General features: G+C 45.5%; 1 protein-coding gene across 1 annotated transcript in view; it reads left to right on the forward strand.

The window, feature by feature from the left end:
- Nucleotides 1-19,400, forward strand: part of zpld1a (zona pellucida-like domain containing 1a) — a 49,017-nt gene extending 29,617 nt beyond the window's left edge. The window contains exons 9-11 of the mRNA XM_043701590.2: nt 5,430-5,544; nt 9,472-9,501; nt 18,829-19,400. Coding sequence (XP_043557525.1) covers nt 5,430-5,544; nt 9,472-9,501; nt 18,829-19,001 — 318 coding nt within the window. The 3' untranslated portion in view covers nt 19,002-19,400. The remainder of the gene's footprint in view (nt 1-5,429; nt 5,545-9,471; nt 9,502-18,828) is intronic.
- The last annotated feature ends 3,587 nt before the right edge of the window (nt 19,401-22,987 follow it).

Here is a 22,987-nt window from a genome sequence, read left to right on the forward strand (position 1 = left end):
ACAAGCAGTTCTGTAAGGCATTTTGTTGTGAATCGAACTCTTTCTGACTCTTCTCACCAGCCTGGTTTCTTGAGAAACAGAAAGCTGTACCAATTTTGAAAAATGGTTAAATTGAAAGCATACAGTCTCTTTAGTTAATTGATCAAACTGTTTCACGGGAGTAAATTGGTCATCAGCACTCCAGGTTGTTAAAACTATAAGTTTTAAGGTTGACAGAAGCTTTCTGTTTCCATTTTTAAACTTCTTAACTTTCCTCCTGACCTACACCCACCTCACCTTGTCAAAGTTTAAATTATCCCTACTCCGTGCTGAGCTGGGCCTTATATGTGAAAGGCAGTGAAAAAATTGGGAGATTTAGTGCAAACTCAGCACTAGTCAATAGTAAATGTCTTGTAAGGTGACGGGCAACTCTTTATGACACACTTCATGCAATCAAGAGATAAAAAACTGAACTAGACTACAAGAGAAAGTTAGACACTAGGAATCCTATACCAAGTAACTCACCTCCTGACACCCTATACCATCTGCAGGCACAAGTCAGGAGTCTGATGGAACACTATCCACTTGTCCAGATGAATCTTGACAAAGTCCAGGAAAAAGAAGCCCAGATGATTGGACCGCATCTTCTTCCTCTACCATCAGCGATATGGCATACCAGGCTCCTCACTTCCCACAGGAGAGGATGGTGGACCTAATCAGGGAAACCCATGACTGCTTGTATTAACAGGGAAACTACAATGGATACCAGCACAGGAAGCTCTATTGCATAATACTTCTCTTTAATACCATTAGCACAAAGTCATTCATAATCTGCACAAACCTTTATGCATTCCCTCCAACTAATTCCTTCTTTTCTGTTACATTTGCACTAGCAGCACATTGAAAACACCTATAAGGAAGAGGCCACAGATCAGCTCTCCCTCCTTGAAGGAAACCTGTGAACTTTCAGAGGATGCAGTGGCAAAGCGACCAGCTGCACTCTGATACAGCACCGAGACCTTTCCTTCCATCCAGATTAGACTCAGCACAATCAGGGGAACATGTCACTGACATGTTTCCACAGTGGGTCAAGGAAGAAGCTCCCATGGTCTCTGGCAGTCAGAGGACGCCTGTCCAATCCCATGAAGAAGATTTGTCCTGCTCTTGGCCATTCATGAAACATTCAACCTGCTCAGACAGATGCAGAAACATCAGGCTGGTGTGCTGGAGGTGTCTGGGTTGTCTGGAATAAAAATGGAGGAGTCCATTGACATTCCCATTATTGTGGAAATGGTGGCAGGCACCTTGGAGACCCAGGTCCAGAAGTACACTCAGTGGCTGCCAGATATACAATCAGACCTGCACTCATTATTTAGCCATGGGTACTCAGTATTTAAGGCAAAGCGAGAGGGTACAAACCATTTTGATCTCCTTGAGTGCCCCTTCCTCTAAGACAGGGTGCTCCTCTTGGTCAGTCTCCTGTCCCTCTGTCTCATTTTCAACTCAGAGGTTTGCTCTCACCCTCACATTTGTCTGTATCCAAGACAACCCCCTATGTTGTCAGAGCTATGATACAAAACCCCGGATTGTTGGTGATGGGATGCTCTTAAAGCAGCATGGGTGTAATCAAAAGCCCCCAGCACTTGGAGGTGCAGCAATGCGGGAGAATCTCAATAGGAGGAGGAGCGACACCCAGAAACATTCTCTCATGACACTCAACAGGTATCCAGCCCCTCCACATCCCCACTACCTGGAGCCCCAAAGCCTGCACCAATACAATCCACTGGTGGTGAGCATGCAATTGGACAGAAGACTCTCAGCAAGCATAGGCACTGTAGCTCAACAGCTACCCAGGGACAACAACCCAAGTCATCCAAGCCAACAGACCTAACAACAGAACAGGCTTCCCCCACTGAGCTGTGAATGAGGGTCTCCCTAATGGCACTGTGGATCTACTGACACCAAATGGACTGCAGTGGTTCAAGAATTGATGATGTGGAGGAGCCGGTGTTGGACTGGGGTGGACCAAGTTAAAAATCACACAGCATCAGGTTATAGTCCAACAGCTTTATTTGGAAGCACTAGCTTTCGGAGTACTAGCTCTTCATCAGGTGGTTGTGAAGGAAGACCATAAGACACAGAATTTATAGCAAAAGATTACAGTGCCATGCAGCTGAAATGATATATTAAACAAACCTAGATTGTTAAGTCTTTCATCTTTTGGTCTGTGTTGTAGGTCACCTTGAGTGGGTTCGTGATCCGTAATCCTTTTGGAATCTTTCCTGTTTTCTTGCATTTCTACAGAAACTTGATGTCTGTTTGATATGCACGAAGAAGGCAGCTCACTACCACCTTCACAAGGACAAGTAGGGAAAAGCAATAAATGATGACCCAGGGTAAATTGCACAACCTCTGAATGAATTTTGTTAAAAAATGGATTATGTTATACTTATTTTGTAATGCAAAACAGCAAACCACCAAGTTAAACAAGCCCATCACATTAAACTGAGGGCTGCCTGCCAGATCAGCAACTTTAGTGCATAGACAGTCAAATGAAGTCTGAACCCAGCTCAGTAATCCTGGAGGCAAGTGGCTAGAAATTGTCTCTGTTCTCTGGGTCTCTCCAGAACATTGCTCTCTCTCCAGCTTGGGGGTGCTCCTCTTGGTCAGTCTCCTGTCCCTCTGTCTCATTTTCAACTCAGAGGTTTGCTCTCACCCTCACATTTGTCTGTATCCAAGACAACCCCCTATGTTGTCGGAGCTATGATACAAAACCCCGGATTGTTGGTGATGGGATGCTCTTAAAGCAGCATGGGTGTAATCAAAAGCCCCCAGCACTTGGAGGTGCAGCAATGCGGGAGAATCTCAATGTCTGAGCTCCTTAACTATCTTCACAGAGGTAAAAGAAAATGAGTCAGTCTCTGGCAAAACTGGTGTCAGTCACATCCTGTACACAAATATTAATAGAGGACTGGGGAATACTTGCCATCTGAAACAAGCTGCGAGCACAAATATTAAGGACATTTATGATATCAATAACTGTCAGGATGGGATCGCCATCCATTCCTTCTGAATACAAGTCCTCATCCATTAGTTAGTTTAGCTTGTCAATGATGGAGCAAGATATCCTTAATCTTTGGCAGCATTGCCACTTGTGACTCCTGGAAGAAATGCACAAACTGTTAGAGAAGGGGGACAAGGCTGCTCATGATTGCACCTTCTGATATGAGGTCTCAACGCTTCACTGCTCCAGGTCCAGTCGCTAGGGCTGACTACGACCTAAATTTAGAACTACAATAATTTGGATTTCTGGACACACATACGAGCAAGCATCCAACTAAGAGTGGGCAAACCCAGTGTAATCAAACAAGACCCTTGACTAACCATGGTGGTACCTTGTGACTGACGAGAGTCCACACTTACTCTGCTAAACAATCCTTTCCTTTGACTTTCATATCTCATCATTTTCTTGGAGTCTGTTTGCCACGTAAGCCACTAGCACATGCTGCAGCTCTAATGTTTACATAATACCTTGCCATAGAGTGACATGTCTATGCCTTCTCTGGTTAAGAGATTTACTCTTTGTGCTTCCATCACCACAACCTGCCTGCCTTTCCTTTGTGCTAAAAAACAAATTAACCCACAGAGGATGCCCAACTCCAAAGCACAACTAAAGACCTTGGGTGCTAAACATAGGCTAAGACTGAAAGGTTGAAGGACCTTTGCCTGAAACGTTGATTTTCCTCCTCCTCGGATGCTGCCTGACCTGCTGTGTTTTTCCAGCACCACTCTATTTTAAGACTGAAAGGTTGTCTGGCTCTGTGTCAACAAAAATCCTGCATTGTTATATAAAATGCCTGGCTGTCCTGAGTGCAAAACAACATGGCGAAAAATGCCTCCTCTGGCTGTAGCTGTGTTTAAAAGCAGATGCTGGAAGCCCTGATATGGTGTTTATTTGGGCCAAGACCAAGCATGATGGTATTTTGGTGATACCAATTTGTGAACATGAAGGGTCCGGGATGAGCATGGCCATTGAACATGGAGGGAACCTCATACAGAGGAAGTAGTTGCATATGAAGAGCTAGTACAGCCCCCATACAACTGACACAATGAAATTAGCAAGATCATGTGAGATGGCAAGTTGAAGGAGCCAGCCCTGAATATGCATTGGAGAGGGATGTAGAACAGAGGACAGAATATAATGCATTGAGATTAAAGTTGAAATCATTAAGATGCTCAAAGGAGGAGGAAGAGGAGTAGGGGACAGACCTGGTGAGAATCCGTGATAAATACCACCTCCAAGACCATAGTTTTAATGCGAAAAATAATCGAAGATGTAACCAGACATGGAAGGCAGCTTCATAAAGAGTAGATGTATCATTAACCTTCAGCCTGACTTTCCATTAAGTCATGGCATTGATAAGCACTCTGATGGTAAGGGTCTTGTTCACCAGTAAAAAGACATTGTGGAGGGACCTGCATAGAGAGGTGGTGAAAGCTGATCCACTGGCACAGTCTTCAGGATCAACAGTGGGAAGGGTGACTTAGACAAGAAAGGGTTTAGCCTCTGAGTGGCTGTGATAGATGTGAAGGCCAATGAGATAGTGGGGTAGGACAATTTTGAGTTTCTGGTCATCATTCACCTGCCCTTCATGCTTCATTGATTGCTTTAGAGAATGTAAAAAGAAGTCAAGAGGAAACTGTAGGCATGCCTAAGAGGGAATGGTGGTAAGAGAGTAGGGAGGTCATGGAGCAGTGGAGAGTTAGGTTAGTAAAGTAGGAGAACTGAGCACCTTAGAGTGGAGAAGTAAAATGATACATGACAGCCTGAGGGTCTCAGAGGACTAATGAGAAGTTTAATTAAAAAGAAAGAGCTAAAATCAAAATTAATGGATAGGCTTGGATCCAGAGTGACTGTAACAATGTTCACATGAATGGACATGGGGAAAGCTCAAGTTTCAAAGGGATGGTTACATAAAAATAGAATATGCAAAATTGATGGTAAAGGGGAAATATGAAATAGATGCCAGACAATATGAAGGAGTCCAGAATTAGTCAGAGAATCCATCATGGGATAATGATTGCTTTGGCAGGGTGAAGTCAACAAATGATATCCATGTGTTGTTGTCTGACAGATATCATGAGTGAAGTCCAGAAGTACTTGTAGGAATGAAAATCTAGAATATGTACAGATGTTCCATAGGAACATTAATTATTGTTCTGACTTTCTTTGGCTCAAGCATTCACTGCCTTAGCCGGCCAATCCATCATGTTTGGCTGCCAATTAGTGTAATCTCATTTCCATTTACATTTTTATTTCCCCTCCAGTCACTGTTAACCTTAAACTTTTCAGAATATGAAATGAAACATAGACCATTGCAAAACTGCTTCACATCACTAGAAGCATCATAAATGTCTACTGAGTAAATTATTTTGATTTCAATTGACAGAATTGCTACAGGAGGAAACGAAGAGGCATAATGGAGGTCACTACTTCAAACCCTCACAGTTCCACTGGGAATGCAGTAATTACTGCTGGTCCTATTATTACCAGAAGCGAAAGTGGTAAGGTTAACCTACTATTGTCCAATGACAAACAAATAATAGGGAGTGTTAAGATTGGTTCGGGTTCTATACAATTGTATCTTTTGATGTGTGACTAAAAACTAGTGTTGATAACATAAACAGATGAATATTTAAAGGTAATTTTATCAGAGCTCATGTAAGCTGTATTGGAAACTGGGGATGCACAATATAGGATTTTCCAGTTAAATGGCTTTGCAATTATGGTGATGTCTGGTATTCCACATTGTACATTCATTTCTATGTCATAATTTTGCATTCTGATGGGCCCAATTTATCACATACAGATCCGTCCAGTACTGTGGTAAATGAATAGCATTTGTTCCACTTACGTTTGACTGTAGACTTTGTATTGGCTGCACATACAAGGCACCTGAAAATGGCTGGCAGTACTCCCATTGTTGGTCTGAGGTCTAGTGGGATGAGCTGATTGGACGTCAGGCCAAGCAACCTGTCAAGAGCTAAGAGACTGCCAATTGCAATGTGTCGAAAGCCTAGCACAGGATCCAGAATCAAAAATGAAAATAAAGGAATAATATATAAACATTACTCCAGTCTTCACCCCTCACACTCTCCTCCCTTCTCATTGCCCCCACATATTTCCTGTGCTTCACCCATGTCAACATATGATACCTAATGCTCTCTCCAAGTCTTTATGTCCCCTCATAACCCCACTGCAAAATTAATGCTGAATTACATCCATCACCTTCCTCCGCCCTTCAGCTATCAAACTATTTCACCTGGTAGCCATACTCTTAGTAGAAAAATAAAGTTCTATTACTGGTAAAGACCCTTTTTAAATCTTTCTGTATTTTTTGGATTGTTGATAATAGGAAATAGGAAAATAACATTTTTAAAAACTAAGGATTGTTGAAGAATTGTTACATTTTTATAAAGCAAGTAGCCTGATATTGTCCTAACTGTTTATACAGTTGCTGGTTCAAGCAGTAGTAGATGGTTTGCAGATGAATGGAAAAAGGATTCTGTACAGATGGAGATTCAGCAGCCACAAGCAGCTGATTGGTGTGTGAATTAGTGACCGGTTATTGATGATAAAGGCCTCCTGCCTGATAATAACTATGTCATTGGCTCCCAGGTAGCTGAACAGTTGAACTGTTCTCAGTAGAGAAACTATTAGATCTCCCCAGGGTCAGCATCTGTCTCTGTTCTCCACATAAAAAAACACTTTAACCCTGAAGAAAACCAATATATTTTTCCTTCAGCAGATCACAGAATCCCTACAGTGTCGAAGCAGGCCATCTAGTCCATCAGGTCCACACCACCCTCTGAAGAACATCCCACTCAGACCCTTGTCCTATCTTTGTAACCCTGCATTTTCCCATGGCTAATCGACTCAACCTACACATCCCTGAACACTATGGGTAATTTAGCATGGCCAATTCACCTAACCTGCAAATCTTTCTATTTTGGGAGGAAACTAGAGCACCCAGAGGAAACCTACACAGACATGGTGAGAATGTGCAAATTCCACACAGTCAGTTGCCCAAGGCTTGAATTGAATCTGTGAGGCAGCGGTGCTAACTGCTGAGCCACTGTGCTGTACGACGTAGCTTCTGGTTAATACATTAGAGACATTTATAAATGTGAATCAATCAACCTGTGCCTCCTGCAAAAAAAGTGAAAGCATCCAGAAAAGGAAGATTGAAAAGTAGCTTTCTGATCAGCACAATAACCTTTGAAAATTGTGTAACTTTTGTCACAACCCCAGAAATAGCAGGGCTCGAACTTCAGTGCACTACCACAGTAAGGCAAACCAAAACTTGAGAACTCTTACCTGACTGTGTTGAAACAGTGGTAATGAAGATCTGGGCATGGGCATCAGTAAATAATGCAGGTGAAGAAAAACACCAGGTTCTGCACTGTATCTGAGACATGATACCAGAAACAGCAAAGGATTTCCAGCAGGAGGCAGAGTTGTCACTGACAGTTTCAAGGGAGCTTTCAAAGATGAACTGATTTACAGATTACATTATAGTGTGGAAACAGGCCCTTCGGCCCAACAAGTCCACACCGACCCACCAAAGCGCAACCCACCCATACCCCTACATTTACCCCTTACCTAACACTACGGGCAATTTAGCATGGCCAATTCACTTGACCTGCACATCTTTGGACTGTGGGAGGAAACTGGAGCACCCGGAGGAAACCCACACAGACACGAGGAGAACGTGCAAACTCCACACAGTCAGTCGCCTGAGGCGGGAATTGAACCCGGGTCTCTGGCACTGTGAGGCAGCAGTGCTAACCACTGTGCCACCATGCCACCCAAAACTGAATGACTTGGCAGGTAAACTGGAGGGAGCATTGTCTAACAAAGCTAGAAAGGCAAGAGTAAATGAGGTAATAGCACAATATTTGGATTTAGAGGATATGCAAAAGCAAGCAGTTATTTTGGGTAATAAAACCTGGGAATCAGGTGATAACTAGTTATAGCTGAAGTTGTGTAAGCATGAGCAGAGAATGAAGAAACGAGAGATTGCAGAAAAAGACAATTACAGAGATGGGATAAATTTGTTCAGAATTATGAAAGTCGTGGGTAACACATGGGACTTTCTGGAGCTTGTAAGATTGAGTCTAATAAGGAAACTCAAAATCAAAAGACCATGATACATTTTGGCTATAACTACGATGAGGAGATCACAGGAAAAATCACAGTTCTGAAATGGATGGAATCCAGATAACCTATCTGAAGGAAATTTATCCATAAGGCCATAAGATATAGGAGCAGAATTAGGCCATTCGGTCCAACGAACGTGCTCCACCATTCAATCATAACTGACATGTTTCTCAACCCCATTCTCCTGCCTTCTCCCCATCAGTTTGCACTTAGCTACTGTCTCTCTGGAGTTAATCCTTTATCATTTTAACTGTCCTGATATTAGAACTATATTTGGGTTAATTTTTTTGTCCTTACCACTTTGAAAGTAACTGAACAGAGCAATTCAGTGAGAGAAAAAAATAGGAAAATGGCAGGAAATCCATTCTCCTGATTTACAATCCAGGTGGTAATAATGAACATTTACTCCATGAACATTTAAAGAAAGAAATCTCTTTTGGGTCACTAAATACAAATGTCAAACATGACATCAGCTATAGCTGGGATCTGAACAAAGTTCCTCTACTTAGTGTTAACAATTTTCTCAAACATTTATTGTGCATGTCTCCATTTCCCACATCAGACATCATAACAGTCAATATGATTAAAGCTGGTAATTTGCACAATTTTTCGGCTGTGAACACATACCATCCAGGACATTAGTGATATTGTCCAAATCCTTTTCATAACAAATCCTCCCAATCAGCACCAAGAAGAAACTTTGATCAGAGAAGAAACTGTGTTTGATTCAAACCAGGTCCTGGCAGTAAAAAATGGCTTATTAACCCACTGTGCCACCCAGTTCAAAGGATTGCTTTCACTGTCGCCTCTTTGTGAGAAATATCTGATATTGTTTTGAGTTGACTTGATTCTATTATTGAGATGACAAGTTGCAATAAAGCATAATAGGTGATTGGATACTGCATTGCAGTACTGCAATGGGTGTTTCAACCTGGAGATATAAAATTACCAGAAAGTAATATGTATGCTCCAATGTAATATTACACTGATTACAGAAATGTGCCTTTCAGTTTAATAAACATGTATTATCAAAACATTAAATATCTCTGGAACTAAATGCTTTACTTCAAACTATAATGGGAGAGAGAACAAATAGCCAGACAAATTAGAATTCCATTAGGTAAGTATTCCAATTTTTAAAGTCGATGCTGCATTTCGATACAAGCATTAGTTCTTTTTTACTTTCAAATATCCCTTTCAGTACTATGCAGCTCTATAAATCATGTAAAATCTTTGTTCTTTTATTGTCTTTTTTCTTTTGCCTCTGACAGATGACACAGCAACAAACAAATCCCAAGTTGGTAAGACTTGTGCTACTTCATCTTCGAATTGTCAAAGTTTAAAATGTATAATTTTCCTTTACCACAATGTTCTTCGACGGTGTTTTTGTTTAGCAAACTGAAGGGAAAGTAATTGCTCTGGTTGCTGTAAATAGCTTTGCGATAATTGTGTCCCTCAGAATTTCCTCTGGCAAGTCATTTTACTGAAGTTCTAAGGATGAGAGAGCTACACAGAGCATGTGAGAGATAAATGTATCTAAACTTGACAGGGCATAATTCAAAAGGATTGATAAAGCAATGGATTCTAGATATCATATTATAGGCTATTAAGCAGATTTCTTAAAGCAATCCTTTCGCTTAGTGGTAGCATCCACATCTGAACAAGAAGACACTCCCCTCCAGACATGCCCTGGCTAGTGCAAACTGGAACTATGGCTCTGAGTTCAGCAAGGATGTTTGCATCTGATCACCATGCCTTCATTTCCCACTCTTTGCCTCAACTTTTCCCACTAATCTCATGAGATGTGAGAACTCATAAAATTGTCCTGTCATTGAATATGAACTACACAATTGGCTGGTATAATGGTTATAGCCATAGAAGAAGCATTCTTTTTTCACTTGTGAGACAGTTAAGCAACCTGTTAATCTTCAAACTACTTCATAATATTCTCCTACGACAAAGAGTGAAGGTATGAAAAGGTGGAACCAGAGTTGTGTTGTCTAATGGCTCAACATCCTGGAACTCTCTCCATGTCGACATTGTGAGTCAACCCACAGCAAGTGGACTGCAGCGATTCAAGAAGGTAGCTCACCACCACCTTCTCAAGGGCAAATAGGGATGGGCTATCAATGCTGGCCAGCCAGCGACGCCCAAGTCCTACAAGTGATGTAAAAGAAAACATTTGAAATAGTAGGAGGCGGAGGCCACTTGGCCGATTGACTCTGCTTTACCATTGTATAAGATCACCGACGACCTGATGTTAACTCCACTTTCCTACTCTCTCTCCTATAACATTCTTGACTTCCTGGTAGACATAAGGTCTTAATCAGTTTGAATATATTCAATAATCCAGCTTCTATAGTGTTCTAGTGGAGAGAATGCTAAAGATTACCGATGCTCTGAGAGAAAAGAATATCCATTTCATCTTTGTTCAAAATGTGGATCTTTGTTTTTGAAACTGTGTCTACTGTTCTCTCAGTATCAACTCTATCAAGAAATCGTGTAAATTTCAATACCTCTCATTCTTCTAAACTCCATTAATTAAATGTCCCAACCAGGTCAACCTTTCTCTATAAAATATCCCCTTCCTCCCAGGAATGGACAAGAACATTTCTGCACTATCTCTAATGTGAGTAAATCACTACTTTAAAAAGAAGACCTAGCAGATTCAATCTCATCAATTCCTTATACAGTTGTAGCAAGACTTCCCAGCTTTTATAACCTGTTTCCTTTCAATAAAGGCCAACAATACATTTGCCTTTCTAATTACCTATTTTACCTTTGTGCTAATGATTTGTGATTCATTTAAAATAACACTCAGATCCCTGTACCACAGCATGTTGTAATCTCTTTGCAAAGGTATTTTGCCTTTCTGTTCTTTGTGTCAAAGTGAATAGCCTCACATTTTCCCACATTATGTTCCATCTGCCATTTTTTTAAATTACCGGATTAAACTATGTATTTGCCTTTCAGACTCTTTCTGTCCTCATAACTTGCTTTCTGACCTGTCTTTGCTTTATCAGCCAGTTTTGGCTGAAGATGGGTCATGGGACTCAAAGCATCAACTCTGCTTTCACTCCAAAGATGATGTAAGATCTGCTAAGCTTTTCCAGCAATTTGTGTTTTGTTGGCTATTTACATCTGTCTCTTCATTCATGTCATCAATATAAATCAAAATACCTGAGCCCTCAGCATGGATTCCTAGGGTGATCAATTAGTTAGTTTGCCCACCTGAAAATGACCTATTTACCCTGATGAGTTCATTTGAGTTGGTCAATCATCTGTCCATGCTAATAAGTTAACCTTGATACATTGAGCTCCTACTTTCTGCAGTAATCTTTTATGTGACGCCTTATTGAATCTCTTTTGAAAATTCAAATGCATTGCATCCAATTGTTCCTCAGTTTCGACCTTGTTGCATTCACAAAGAATAAATTTGTCAAGAACATTTCCCTTTTGTCAAGCCATGTTGACCCCATGTGACTATACTTTGATTTCCTAAATATCAAAGTTTCTGAATGGATTCCAGGATTTTTTTCAATAACAGATAACTGATCTATAATTTCCTGCCTTCTGTCTCACTTCTGTCTTGAACAGGGCTGTTATATTTGTGATTTCATGATTTGTTGAGACCGTTGCAGTATCTGCAGATATTGCGAGATTTCAAATCCACAATCTCTGCAGCCACTTCTTTTTTGACCAAAAAATGCAAGCCATCAGGTTCAGGGGAGCTGAGATTTCCGAGTGCTTTTTGAATTAGCTGTTATTGTCACATGTACTCACTCGCATGAGTACAGTGAAAGGTTTACAAGCTGCCACTGATGGCGCCATGTTAGGTACCAATGTACCTAGGCACAGAATCTTGGTACAAAGCAGGAAAATAAGGAAAGCAAGTTAAGAAGTGAAACATTACTGTCCTTCTGACTACATAGATAAACAAAGAAACACAGTTAATAGTCCAACACCAAAGTCCGTAAGCACCTGACCATCGCTCACCTCACAATGGAGTGACTTAGCCCCATTTCCCGCTGGCTGATGGCTCCCTCTCTCACGCCCCCACCCTGGGGCTGCCTGCTCCCTCTCTCACTCCCCCCACCCCTGGGGCTGCCTGCTCCTTCTCTCAACCCCCCCACCCCCTGGGGCTGCCTGCTCCTGCTCTCACCCCCCCCACCCCCACCCCCTGGGGCTGCCTGCTCCCTCTCTCACCCCCCACCCCACCCCCTGGGGCTGCCTGCTCCCTCTCTCACTGCCACCTCCTGGGGCTGCCTGCTCCATGTCTCACCCCCCCCCCGCCACACACCCTAGGGCTGCCAGCTCCCTCTCTCACCTCCCCCACCCCCTGCAGCTGCCTGCTCCTTCTCTCAAACCCACCCCCTGCGGCTGCCTGCTCCTTCTCTCACCCCCCACCCCACCCCCTGGGGCTGCCTGCTCCCTCTCTCACTGCCACCCCCTGGGGCTGCCTGCTCCCTCTCACACCCCCCACACCCTGGGGCTGCCTGCTCCCGCTTTCACCCCCCCCCCCCCCCCCCCACCCCCACCTACTGGGGCTGCCTGCTCCCTCACTCACTCCCCACTCCCTGGGGCTGCCTGCTCTTTCTCTCACCCCCCCCCACCCCCCCCACCCCCTGGGGCTGCCTGCTCCCTCTCTCACTGCCGCTCCCTGGGGTTGCCTGCTCCCTCTCTCACCTCCCCCACCCCATGGGGCTGCCTGGTCTCTTTCTCAACCCCCCCCCAACCCCTGGGGATGCCTGCACCCTCTCTTATTTGCCTCCCCTTCACCCCCTGGGGCTGTCTGTTCTCTCCCTCACCCCTCACACCCTGGAGCTGCCTGCTCCCTCCCTCACACCCCACTCCCTGGGGCTGCCTGCTCCCTCTCGCAACCCCCCAACCGCTTGGCTGCCTGCTCCCTCTCTCAACCCCCCAACCCCTGGGGCTGCCTGCTCCCTCTCTCAACCCCCCAACCCCTGGGGCTGCCTGCTTCCTCTCTCAACCTCGCCCCCACCCTCTAAGGCTGTCTGCTCACTTTCTCAGCTCCCCCCCACTCCCTGGGGCTGCCTGCTCCCTCTCTCAACCCCCCAACCCCTTGAGCTGCCTGTTCCCTCTCTCATTCCCCACCCCCTGGGGCTGTCTGCTCCCTCTCTCAAACCCCCACCCCCTGGGGCTGCCTGCTCCCTCTCTCAACTCCACCTTGCCCCCACTCCCTGGAGTGCCTATTCCCTGCCTCACCCCCCCACCCACTGGGGCTTCCTGCTCCCTCTCTCAACCCCCCACTCCTTGGGGCTGTCTGCTCATTCTCTCATCCCCCACCCCTTGGGTCTGCCTGCTCCCTCTCTCACCCCCCATCCCTAGGAGCTGCCTGCTCCCTCTCTCAAACAGCCCCCCCCCACTTCACCCCCTGGGGCTGCCTGTTCCCTCGCTCACTCCCCACCCCCTGGGGCTGCCTGCTCCCTCTCTCAAACCCCCCCACCCCCTCACTTCACCCCCTAGGGCTGCCTGTTCTCTCCCTCACCCCCCCCATCCCCTGGTGCTGACTGCTCCCTCCCTCACTCCCCACTTCTTGGGGCTGCCTGCTCCCTCTCTCAGCTCACCCCACCCCCTGGTGCTGCATGCTCCCTCTCTCAACCCCCCCCCCCCCCCCCCCACCCCACCTCACCCCCTAGGGCTGCCTGTTCTCTCCCTCACCCCCCATCCCCTGGGGCTGACTGCTCCCTCCCTCACTCCCCACTTCTTGGGCCTGCCTGCTCCCTCTCTCAACCTCCACCCCCTGGGGCTGCCTGTTCCCTCTCTCACCCCCCCCCCCCCCCACTCCCTGGGCCTGCCTGCTCCCTCTCTCATTTGCCCCCCCCCCTTCACCCCCTGGGGCTGTCTGTTCTCTCCCTCACCCCTCACACCCTGGAGCTGCCTGCTCCCTCCCTCACACCCCACTCCCTGGGGCTGCCTGCTCCCTCTCTCAACCCCCCACTCCCTGGGGCTGCCTGCTCCCTCTCTCAACCTCCCCCCCACCCACTCCCTGGGGCTGCCTGCTCCCTCTCTCAACCCCCCAACCCCTTGAGCTGCCTGTTCCCTCCCTCACCCCCCAAACCCTGGGGCTGCCTGCTCCCTCTCTCAACCTCCCCCCTGCCCACTCCCTGGGGCTGCCTGCTCCCTCTCTCAACCCCCCAACCCCTGGGGCTGCCTGCTCCCTCTCTCAACCTCGCCCCCACCCTCTAAGGCTGTCTGCTCACTTTCTCAGCTCCCCCCCACTCCCTGGGGCTGCCTGCTCCCTCTCTCAACCCCCCAACCCCTTGAGCTGCCTGTTCCCTCTCTCATTCCCCACCCCCTGGGGCTGTCTGCTCCCTCTCTCAAACCCCCACCCCCTGGGGCTGCCTGCTCCCTCTCTCAACTCCACCTTCCCCCCACTCCCTGGAGTGCCTATTCCCTGCCTCACCCCCCCACCCACTGGGGCTTCCTGCTCCCTCTCTCAACCCCCCACTCCTTGGGGCTGTCTGCTCATTCTCTCATCCCCCACCCCTTGGGTCTGCCTGCTCCCTCTCTCACCCCCCATCCCTAGGAGCTGCCTGCTCCCTCTCTCAAACAGCCCCCCCCCCACTTCACCCCCTGGGGCTGCCTGTTCCCTCCCTCACTCCCCACCCCCTGGGGCTGCCTGCTCCCTCTCTCAAACCCCCCCACCCCCTCACTTCACCCCCTAGGGCTGCCTGTTCTCTCCCTCACCCCCCCCCCCCCATCCCCTGGTGCTGACTGCTCCCTCCCTCACTCCCCACCTCTTGGGGCTGCCTGCTCCCTCTCTCAGCTCACCCCACCCCCTGGTGCTGCATGCTCCCTCTCTCAACCCCCTCCCCCCCCCCCCCCCCCACCCCCCACCCCACCTCACCCCCTAGGGCTGCCTGTTCTCTCCCTCACCCCCCATCCCCTGGGGCTGACTGCTCCCTCCCTCACTCCCCACTTCTTGGGCCTGCCTGCTCCCTCTCTCAACCTCCACCCCCTGGGGCTGCCTGTTCCCTCTCTCACCCCCCCCCCACTCCCTGGGCCTGCCTGCTCCCTCTCTCATTTGCCCCCCCCTTCACCCCCTGGGGCTGTCTGTTCTCTCCCTCACCCCTCACACCCTGGAGCTGCCTGCTCCCTCCCTCACACCCCACTCCCTGGGGCTGCCTGCTCCCTCTCTCAACCCCCCATCCCCTGGGGCTGCCTGCTCCCTCTCTCAACCCCCCACTCCCTGGGGCTGCCTGCTCCCTCTCTCAACCTCCCCCCCACCCACTCCCTGGGGCTGCCTGCTCCCTCTCTCAACCCCCCAACCCCTTGAGCTGCCTGTTCCCTCCCTCACCCCCCAAACCCTGGGGCTGCCTGCTCCCTCTCTCAACCTCCCCCCTGCCCACTCCCTGGGGCTGCCTGCTCCCTCTCTCAACCCCCCAACCCCTGGGGCTGCCTGCTCCCTCTCTCAACCTCCCCCTCCCCCACTCCCTGGGGTTGCCTGCTCCCTCTCTCAACCCCCCAACCCCTTGAGCTGCCTGTTCCCTCCCTCACCCCCCAACCCCTGGGGCTGCCTGCTCCCTCTCTCACTCCCCATCCCCTGGGGCTGCCTGCTCCCTCTCTCACTCCCTACCCCCTGGGGCTGCCTGCTCCCTCTCTCATCCACCCCACCCCCCCCACCCCCTGGGGCTGCCTGCTCCCTCTCTCACCCCCCCCACTCCCTGGGGCTGCCTGCTTCCTCCCTCACTCCCCACCCCTGGGCTGCCTGGTCCCTCTCTCACCACCACCACCCCCCTCCACCCCCTGGGGCTGCTTGCTCCCTCTCTCATTCCCACTTACCCCCTGGGGCTGCCTTCTCCCTCTCTCACTGCTACTTGGCATAATGCCATCAACGTTGGGCACCTCTCTTGCCACGGACTCACACCTTATATAATGTTAGTAGATTAGGCTAAGAAAAGAAAGTAGTATAAGAACAGAAAAAGAATTGAAAGAAATGAAATGCTGTCTCTCGTCATCGAGATTGTTTTAAGTTGCTCCTTCTCTTCCCCCAATTTTCTCTATGATTATTGGCAGACACGTTGATGATTTTTATTGAAGATGTTTTCAAAAGGTTCAATATTTCTGCCATTTCCTTGTCCCCATTCATTTGCTAGTCTCATCCTCTTATTTTAGTATATTTGCAGAAGCTCTTTCTGATTCATATTTCTTGCTTGTTTACTCTTTTCTGTGCATCCATAAAGTTTATACAGATCAGGCACACACATAGGGAAAGCTACACATTGGACTTTTTGAGTCCCTCCAGTTTCCAACCCACTTTTATTAAAAATAACAAATGATTAGGAACTGAAGATGACCCTTAGGCTTATTGTGACTGTTCCAGGCAAAATATAGCTATCCAGGCTTAATCCCAAGATAAGACGAATTGAAAGCAAATTCAATTGGCATCGTACTTCAGATCATCATTTAGGGAAAGCATGGATTGAATAAGGACAGTCAGCATGGATTTAGTCATGTCTGGTGAACAATGATTTAATTTTTTGGGGAGATTACAATGAGGGTCAATGAAAATAAACCCTATATTGGATATTGAATATTGAACGTGTGCTCATCACATTTAAAACAACACTTGGATGCGCACTCATGAGTGCTGGAACCTAGCGATCAAGAGCTTCAATGTGGGATTAAGCTGGATAGCTCTATTTTGCTTACTACAATCACAATAAGCCTAATGGTCATCTTCAATTCCTGACATTTGCTATTTGAGTAGGTTGGATTTTACACTCTCTACAAGTGGGTTTGAAGGTATAAATTTTATGGAGGCATACTCAAGCAGCTTTGTTTGGATTTTATCAAGGTTATTGGCACGGTCCCACATGGCAGCTGGTCAGAAACATGTGAGTCTATAGGATTCTGGGCTAATGGCAAATTGGAATTCACAATTTTGGGCTTTTGTTTCAGAAATATGTTTTCCATTGGGGAAATTTACTTGAGGGTTCAGTGCTTTCTCCCTTGCCTTTCGTAGTTTATGTCAATGAGATGGATTGAAGTGTAGGAGACATGATTAAGAACTTTGCAAATGAATCAAAAATTGTCCATGTTGTTGATCATGAAGAAGAAAGCTGTAGACAACAGGACAACATCAGTGGATGATAAGGTGAGCAGAAAGGTGCCAGATGGAAAAGTGTGAGAGGAGTACTTCTGGGGAAGGTAAACAAAGCAAAGCAATACACAATAAATTGCAGGATGTGTATGAATGGGAAGAGCTTTGAAGTGCATGTCCACAGATCCCTGAAGGTAAGAAAAATGGATCAATAGGTTAAGAAAGCATATAGAATGCATAACTTCATTAGCCAAGGCAGAAAAAAACCAGGAGGCTATGCTAGAAGAGTATAATAGGTTCAGCAACAACCATCATGCTGCCCTATACTTCTGTTATCAAAGAAAATATGTGATAGTGCTAGACAGCATATCGAAGAGACTAATAAAGATACTGACAGAAATAGACATTCTTAGCTTTGAGTAAAGACACAATAGATTGGGACTGTTTCATTTTAAATAGAGGACACTAAGGAGAGATTTAATTGAAGTGTATGAAATTATCAGAGGTCTAGGTAGAGTGGTCAATAACCAGAGGCAAAAATTTAAAATACTTGGTAGAAAGATGAGAGGGAAGTTGAAGGGAGAGAGGTATGCAGTGAATATTTGGGAACTAGAACTAACTACTTGGAAATGGCGGTTGATGCAAAAATGTTCATCACATTTAAAATAACCCTTGGATACACACTCATGAGTGCTGGAACATAGCGATCAAGAGCTGCAATGTGGGATTAAGCTGGATAGCTCTATTTTGCTTACTACAATCACAATAAGCCTAATGGTCATCTTCAACTCCTGACATTTGCTATTTGAGTAGGTTGGATTTTACACTCTCCACAAGTGGGTTTGAAGGTGGAGGGACTCACAACATCCAGTATGTAATTTTCCCTCAGGATGTCTGACCTGTATAAATTTTATGAAGGCATACTCAAGCAGCTTTGTTTAGGCCTCTTGAGGTTCCTAAATGGCCAATTAATAGCTACCTAAGACTCTCACCCTATTCCCAATGCTATTTTACTTGTGGTAGTGATAGAGCCAGGCTGTGTGGGAAGGAATGGGAGGTCAAGCAGCATCTGATCTGACCTGCTGTGCTGCCTGACCTGCTGTGCTTTTCTCGACTCTATTTTGGGAATTAACACTCCATTAAATTACAGACAGGCAGCCCTAGATGGGCTTCACACTGAGTTTTTAGCCAGGAGTATGGGACCGTAGTGCCAATAAAGGCCAGTCTCATTTTTACCTGACCATTCCCACCCAAATCTGCTTACTAAGCATCAGGAGATAATGACAAATCTAGGTCTAACTATAACCTGATTTTTTAACTTGATAGAAAAGATTCTTGAGGTCAGATTATACTCTGAACACATTATCTTCTTGAAATGATGTCTGGATCAGACCCCTACAGACTGTATCAATAAAAGTAGCATTTAATCCTCAAAATCAGATTGCAAGTGACGGCATGAAACTTAACTTAAAACAGTACAAGGTAATTTAGATAATTTATGTTAGATAAACAAATGTTTACAATTGGGAAAACCCTGACTGTTTTTACATTCTATTTTCAGGCAACATGGGAAAATCTACCTTTCACTTCAACTCTGTGACAACTTCATTAGTTTCTGGAATTGTAATCCTGACTGTGCTGACCATTTCATTTTTTATAAGCTCTGTCATTCTTCATAGGAAACGGCTCAATAGTGGTGCTTTAACAGGAATCAGAAATCCTGTTTTTAACTAGTTAGCTCCGGGCAATTTATTTGTTTTTTTTTCTTGTTTTCATAGTACAGTTGGTTAGCATATTTTAGGGCAGAAAGTTTTGAGATATTTTTGGTCTAAGAATCAAGTGTAAGCCTGTTAGATGTTTTTTGTAATCCAGTTCATTTAGATTTCCTATCATACAGCAATGTCAGAAAACAAAACACAATTCCCACAAAGTCTTCAGCAATAGTTTAATGAAATGTCTCATTATTTGGACATGATTTGGTAGAGATGAGAGAATCTCCAGAAGTTGACAGTAAGCTAAGGTGTTAGCAATAACGGTAATATTAATGTAATATATTAACTAGGGAATGGAGCCCAACTGTCCACTAAATATAGAGGGAGGAAACTGAGAGTCTGTTATGAGATTTAGAGAACTTTCTAAGGAGATCTTTACAGTCACCAAGCTGAGGAACATTTGTTCAGGAATCCAGTGTTGGCATCAAGCATTCTCAGTCAAGATTAGAATGGTGCTGGAAAAGCACAGCAGGTCAGGCAGCATCCGAAGAGCAGGAAAATCGATGTTTCAGGCTTTTGCCTAAAACATCAATTTTTCTGCTCCTCGGATGCTGCCTGACCTGCTGTGCTTTTGTAGCACCACTCTAATCTTGTCTCTGATCTCCAGCATCTCCAGTCCTCACTTTTGCCTATCAAGCATTCTCAGATTAGTAAAGATACTATCCCTCTGAGATCAATTTGGCACTTCCATTTCCCACACCAGTAATTCCTTTAAGTGAGGTTGCCATTTTGTTCCACATGGAAACCAGCTTTGCCCAGTATCTATTTCTGGTATAATTAGATTGAGATTAGCAAAACTCATTGTGGTTAGGCCTTTTTAATGTCAATAGCTAAAGGAGATAGAGTTATAGAGATGTACAGCATGGAAACTGACCCTTCGATCTAACCCGACTAGATATCCCAACCCAATGCCGACTAGATATCCCAACCCAATCTAGTCCCACCTGCCAGCACCCGACCCATATCCCTCCAAATCCTTCCTATTCATATGCCTATCCAAATGCCTCTTAAATGTTGCAATTGTACCAGACTCCACCACATCCTCTGGCAGCTCATTCCATACACATACCACCCTCTGTGTGAAAAAGTTGCCCCTTAGGTCTCTTTTATATCTTTCCCATCTCACAATTTGCCCTCTAGTTCTGGATTCCCTGACCCCAGGGAAAAGACTTTGTCTATTTATCCTATCCATGCCCCTCATAATTTTGTAAAGCTCTGTAAGGTCACCCCTCAGCCTCCAACGCTCCAGGGAAAACAGCCCCAGTCTGTTCAGCATCTCCCTATAGCTCAAATCCTCCAATCCTGGCAACATCCTTGTAAGTCTTTTCTGAACCCTTTCAAGTTTCATGATATCTTTCTGATAGGAAGGAGACCAGAATTGCACGCAATATTCCAACAGTGGCCTAACCAATGTCCTGTAAAGCTGCAACAAACTCCTGTACTCAATACACTGACCAATAAAGGAAAGCATACCAAATGCCTTCTTCACTCTTCTATCTACCTGCGACTCCACTTTCAAGGAGCTAGGAACCTGCACTCCAAGGTCTCTTTGTTCAGCAACACTCCCTAGGACCTTACCATTAAGTGTATAAGTCCTGCTAAGAGTTGCTTTCCCAAAATCCAGCACCTCGCATTTATCTGAATTAAACTCCATCTGCCACTTCTCAGCCCATTGGCCCATCTGGTCCAGATCCTGTTGTAATCTGAGGTAACCTACTTCGCTGTCCACGACAACTCCAATTCTGGTGTCATCTGCAAACTTACTAACTGTACCTCTTATGACAAAATGTAGAGGACCCAGCACAGATCTTTGTGGCACTCCACTGGTCACAAGCCTCCAGTCTGAAAAACAACCCTCCACCACCACTTTCTGTCTTCTACCTTTGAGCCAGTTCTGTATCCAAATGGTTAGTTCTTTTTGTATTCTGTGAGATCTAACCTTACTCACCAGTCTCCCATGGGGAACCTTGTCTAATGCCTTACTGAAGTCCATATCGATCACATTTACAGCTCTGCCCTCACCAATCCTCTTTGTTACTTCTTCAAAAAACTCAATCAAGTTTGTGAGACATGATTTCCCACGCATAAAGCCATGTTGACTATCCCTAATCAGTCCTTGCCTTTCCAAATACATGTACATTCTGTCCCTCAGGATTCCCTCCAACAACCTGCCCACCACCGAGGTCAGGCTCACCGGTCTATAGTTCCCTGGCTAGTCCTTACCGCCCTTCTTAAACAGCGGCACCACGTTTGCCAACCTCCAGTCTTCCGGCACCTCACCTGTGACTATTGAGGATACAAATATCTCATCTTTATTCCACTAATGTAGGCTGGAACCTCGATCCCAGAACCTAAAGGTCAGTGAATTTAATATATCAACTAGTTTGTTGCAAGCACTTTGAAAAGTGCATTTTCTCACAATAGTCTGAAATGTTGTCACTATGCAAACTACCACATGATTTGTTTCCTTTCTTACTGCCAGACAGGTTTATCAGTGTTATAATAACATGTCACATGTCACAATTCTTTATAAGTAGTGTTGCTGGCTCAGTTTTAGGCGTTTGTACAAGAACATTGGGCACTGGGTATCATGCATTTCACATAGTGGCTGTTTTTGTAAACTTTAACGTCACTAAGATCTTGCTGTGAAGAACCCATGCTTAATTATGAAAATAAAAATGGACAGTCCATAGAACTAGTGACTAACTAGCTAATTACATGACTGACCAAGATAAAACCTGCAACCCTACCATATGTAAAAAGCTGGACCAATAAGTGCTTGCTTAAATAGCGTGTGTCTAATGTAAAGAGTAAAAGAAAACAGCTTCTTTCATAGGCACAACCCTCCCAAAGCAGTTTTCAGTCAATTAATACTTTAAAAGCATTGTCACTAGCAATTTTTGAGAAGATTTGTAGTTCAGGTTGATGATAAGTTTTTAAGTTAGCTCGCTGAGCTGGACAGCTTGGTTTCAAATGTTTCGCCACCATGACTAGGTATCATCATCAGTGAGAGTCTTTGGTGAAGCGCTGGTGGTATGTCCCGCCTCTCTACTTATAGCTCTTTGTTTCTTAAGGTGGGTGATGTCATTTCTAGTTATTTTTTTCAAGGGAAGGTAGTTGGGATCTAAGCCAATATGTTTATTGATGGAGCTCTGGTTAGAATGCCATATCTCTAAGAATTCTCATACATGTCTTCGTTTCACCTGTCCTAGGACGTGTGTGTTGTCTCAGTCAAAGTAGTATCCTTCTTTGTCTGTATGTATGGAAACTAGTGATAATGATCGTGATAGTGATAGTGGGTCATGTCGGAAATGATAACACCCACCTTAAGAAGCCAAGACCTATAAATAGAGAGGCGGACATACCACCAGCGCTTCACCAAAGACTTTCACTGATGATGTTACCTAGCATGGTGACAAAACATCTGAAAACAAACCTTCAAGCTCAGCCAGCTAACTTACATACTTAGCATTGTCAATGTTGTAATGGAGGAATCCCTGCAGCTACTTGAACAAATTCCCATTAACAGCAATGTGGTAATAATAAAATTGGCTCTCATCCTCTGAGAGGAAAATACTATTTGCTGAAACCTAGATAACTCTTGCATGTAGGACTCTAAAAGGATCGCCAGCTTCCAGTTAAAGTTGGACATGGCTGGTTCTGATGTGTGTAGCTTAATAATTAACCAAGAAACGTTCAAGGAATAAAGATCTACTCTAACTCTAACCACTGACCCCACTTATCCTCCAACACCTGCTATCACACACTCCAACCAGGCACCTGATAGAATCCCTAAAGTACAGCTAGAAACCTTACAGCATATCAAGTCTGCGTTGACTGTCTGGAGAACATCCCACCCAGACCTACACCCCACTCTATCCCTGGAAACCCATATTTCCCATTACTAATCCACCTGGCCTGCACATCCCTCAACACTATGGGGCACTT

The sequence above is a fragment of the Chiloscyllium plagiosum genome, unplaced genomic scaffold, assembly GCF_037043375.1.
Source record: "Chiloscyllium plagiosum isolate Xiang-an unplaced genomic scaffold, Cpla_swu_hap1 HiC_scaffold_12, whole genome shotgun sequence".
Taxonomy (NCBI): domain Eukaryota; kingdom Metazoa; phylum Chordata; class Chondrichthyes; order Orectolobiformes; family Hemiscylliidae; genus Chiloscyllium; species Chiloscyllium plagiosum.